The 2500-nt window shown below is 41.2% G+C and overlaps 1 protein-coding gene across 4 annotated transcripts in view; it reads left to right on the top strand.

Moving 5' to 3' along the window:
- LOC110500772 (RNA-binding protein with multiple splicing) overlaps positions 1-2500 on the top strand; it is a 60964-nt gene that overhangs the window by 54595 nt on the left and 3869 nt on the right. For all 4 annotated transcript variants that reach the window (XM_036958298.2, XM_090214916.1, XM_036958297.2 and 1 more), the window contains one exon: positions 2306-2414. In XM_036958298.2, the coding sequence (XP_036814193.2) occupies positions 2306-2342 (37 nt within the window). In that variant the 3' untranslated portion in view covers positions 2343-2414. The remainder of the gene's footprint in view (positions 1-2305; positions 2415-2500) is intronic.

Raw genomic sequence — 2500 nt, 5'->3', positions numbered from 1 at the left:
GCCAATAGATTCTCTTCCAGTCCATTTAGGGCCAATAGATTCTCTTCCAGTCCCTTCCAGTCCATTTAGAGCCAATAGATTCTCTTCCAGTCCATGTAGGGCCAATAGACTCTCTTCCAGTCCATGTAGGGCCAGTAGATTCTCTTCCAGTCCATGTAGGGCCAGTAAATTCTCTTCCAGTCCATTTAGGGCCAGTAGATTCTCTTCCAGTCCATTTAGAGCCAATAGATTATCTTCCAGTCCATGTAGGGCCAATAGATTCTCTTCCAGTCCATGTAGGGCCAATAGATTCTCTTCCAGTCCATGTAGGGGCAGTAGATTCTCTTCCAGTCCGTTGAGAGCCAATAGATTCTCTTCCAGTCCGTTGAGAGCCAATAGATTCTGTTCCAGCCCAATTAGGGCCAGTAGATTCTCTTACAGTCCATGTAGGGCCAATAGATTATCTTCCAGTCCATTTAGGGCCATTAGATTCTCTTCAAGTCCATTTAGGGCCAATAGATTCTCTTCCAGGCCCTTCCAGTTCATTTAGGGCCAGTAGATTCTCTTCCAGTCCATTTAGGGCCAATAGATTCTCTTCCAGTCCATTTAGGGCCATTATATTCTCTTCCAGTTCATTTAGGGCCAGTAGATTCTCTTCCAGTCCATTTAGGGCCAATAGATTCTCTTCCAGTCCATTTAGGGCCAGTAGATTCTCTTCCAGTACATTTAGGGCCAATAGATTATCTTCCAGCCCATTTAGGGCCAATAGATTCTCTTCCAGTCCATTTAGGGACAATAGATTATCTTCCAGTCCATGTAGGGCCAGTAGATTCTCTTTCAGCCCATTTAGGGCCAGTAGATTCTCTTCCAGTCCATTTAGGGCCAATAGATTATCTTCCAGTCCATGTAGGGCCAGTAGATTCTCTTCCAGCCCATTTAGGGCCAATAGATTCTCTTCCAGTCCATTTAGGGCCAGTAGATTCTCTTCCAGTACATTTAGGGCCAATAGATTATCTTCCAGCCCATTTAGGGCCAATAGATTCTCTTCCAGTCCATTTAGGGCCAATAGATTATCTTCCAGTCCATGTAGGGCCAGTAGATTCTCTTCCAGCCCATTTAGGGCCAGTAGATTATCTTCCAGTCCATTTAGGGCCAATAGATTCTCTTCCAGCCCATTTAGGGCCAATAGATTCTCTTCCAGGCCCTTCCAGTCCATTTAGGGCCAGTAGATTTTTAATTTTTCTACCATCAACAGTTGCCTGTGTAAGTAAATCATTGATAACATTGTCAGATAGGAGATTGCCAGCGGGGAAATCTCAGAGAAATCAAGGCCTCTCAATCTGAAGTAATGATTGTTTGGCTATCCCACATTACATACACCTGTGTCAGGTTAAGTCAGGGAACAACATTAACCCAAAAATCAATAAACCTTTCGGTAATCCACAAAGATTTGTTCAATGATAAACCCGCCATCTTTAACCTTTGTGCTTCAGCCAGAATGAATACGAATCTAAAGAATGCATGGGGTCAGTTTGGCCGAGCGTGCATCGATTGTCCTATCCCCGGTTGAACACACAACAGGCATTGCCAAGCCAGCCATGCCTGAGCTTGTTACCTTGTGTTATATATGCTTCTCAGTGGATCAGGTCAGGAAGCCCCTCTCTCTTCCACGAACATATTGTTTTTTTCTATTTGTTTATTTTCTTTCGAACGACTCCCTAAACTTCTGTAATAATCATTGCCAAGTGACGTCTATTTTCTGTGGAGCATCTGCGTGCCTGTGGTGGAGGGGTCGACCTTCCATAATAGAGGGGAGGGGGTTGGGGGGGGGGGGTTCTGTTAGGAGCAGGAAGTCCGCTGTAGTGACTCTAGGGACATATTCACTGAATGACGTACCATTATTATTATAGTTGTTATTTATTGTGATTTATTATTATCATTATTATTTTTATTATTATTATAGTTGTTATTTATTGTTATTTATTATTATCATTATTATTATTATTATAGGTATTGTGATTTATCATTATTATTATTATTATAGTTATTGTGATTTATTATTATCATTATTATTTTTTATTATTAATATATTTTTACATTGCTGTGGATTATAATAACAGTTAGCATACTGTAATTACTATTACCTTGGTAATGGTATATGAGTTATTACTGATGTAATTTCATTATTGTTCAAATCTGTTTCAAGCAGATTGTCAAATGTATTAAAAGTCATTATATTAATGTAAACCATTATAGCATTATAGCATTATAGCATTATAAAGCGTTTCGTACCTTTTAATAACGCCATAGCTTGTTATGTCTCCAGGTTCATGATGTGTGATGGTGGCCACGGTCGGCCTTGATGGTGTTGCTGGCGGTTCTCATGTCCAAACCAGGAGGATTCCTGACCTTGTTTACCGCACAGTGGACCGTTGGTGAGTTCACGGTCAAACGCTCAGTGGACTCAAGCTCAGCGATCACGACAGGCAGGTCGAACGTGTAACACACACCTTCAGCTGCT

The sequence above is a fragment of the Oncorhynchus mykiss genome, chromosome 21 (assembly GCF_057628025.1).
Source record: "Oncorhynchus mykiss isolate SJ-2025 chromosome 21, ASM5762802v1, whole genome shotgun sequence".
Classification (NCBI taxonomy): domain Eukaryota; kingdom Metazoa; phylum Chordata; class Actinopteri; order Salmoniformes; family Salmonidae; genus Oncorhynchus; species Oncorhynchus mykiss.
Note: the sequence above shows the minus strand (reverse complement) of the source record. Positions and strands in the feature narration are given on the sequence as shown.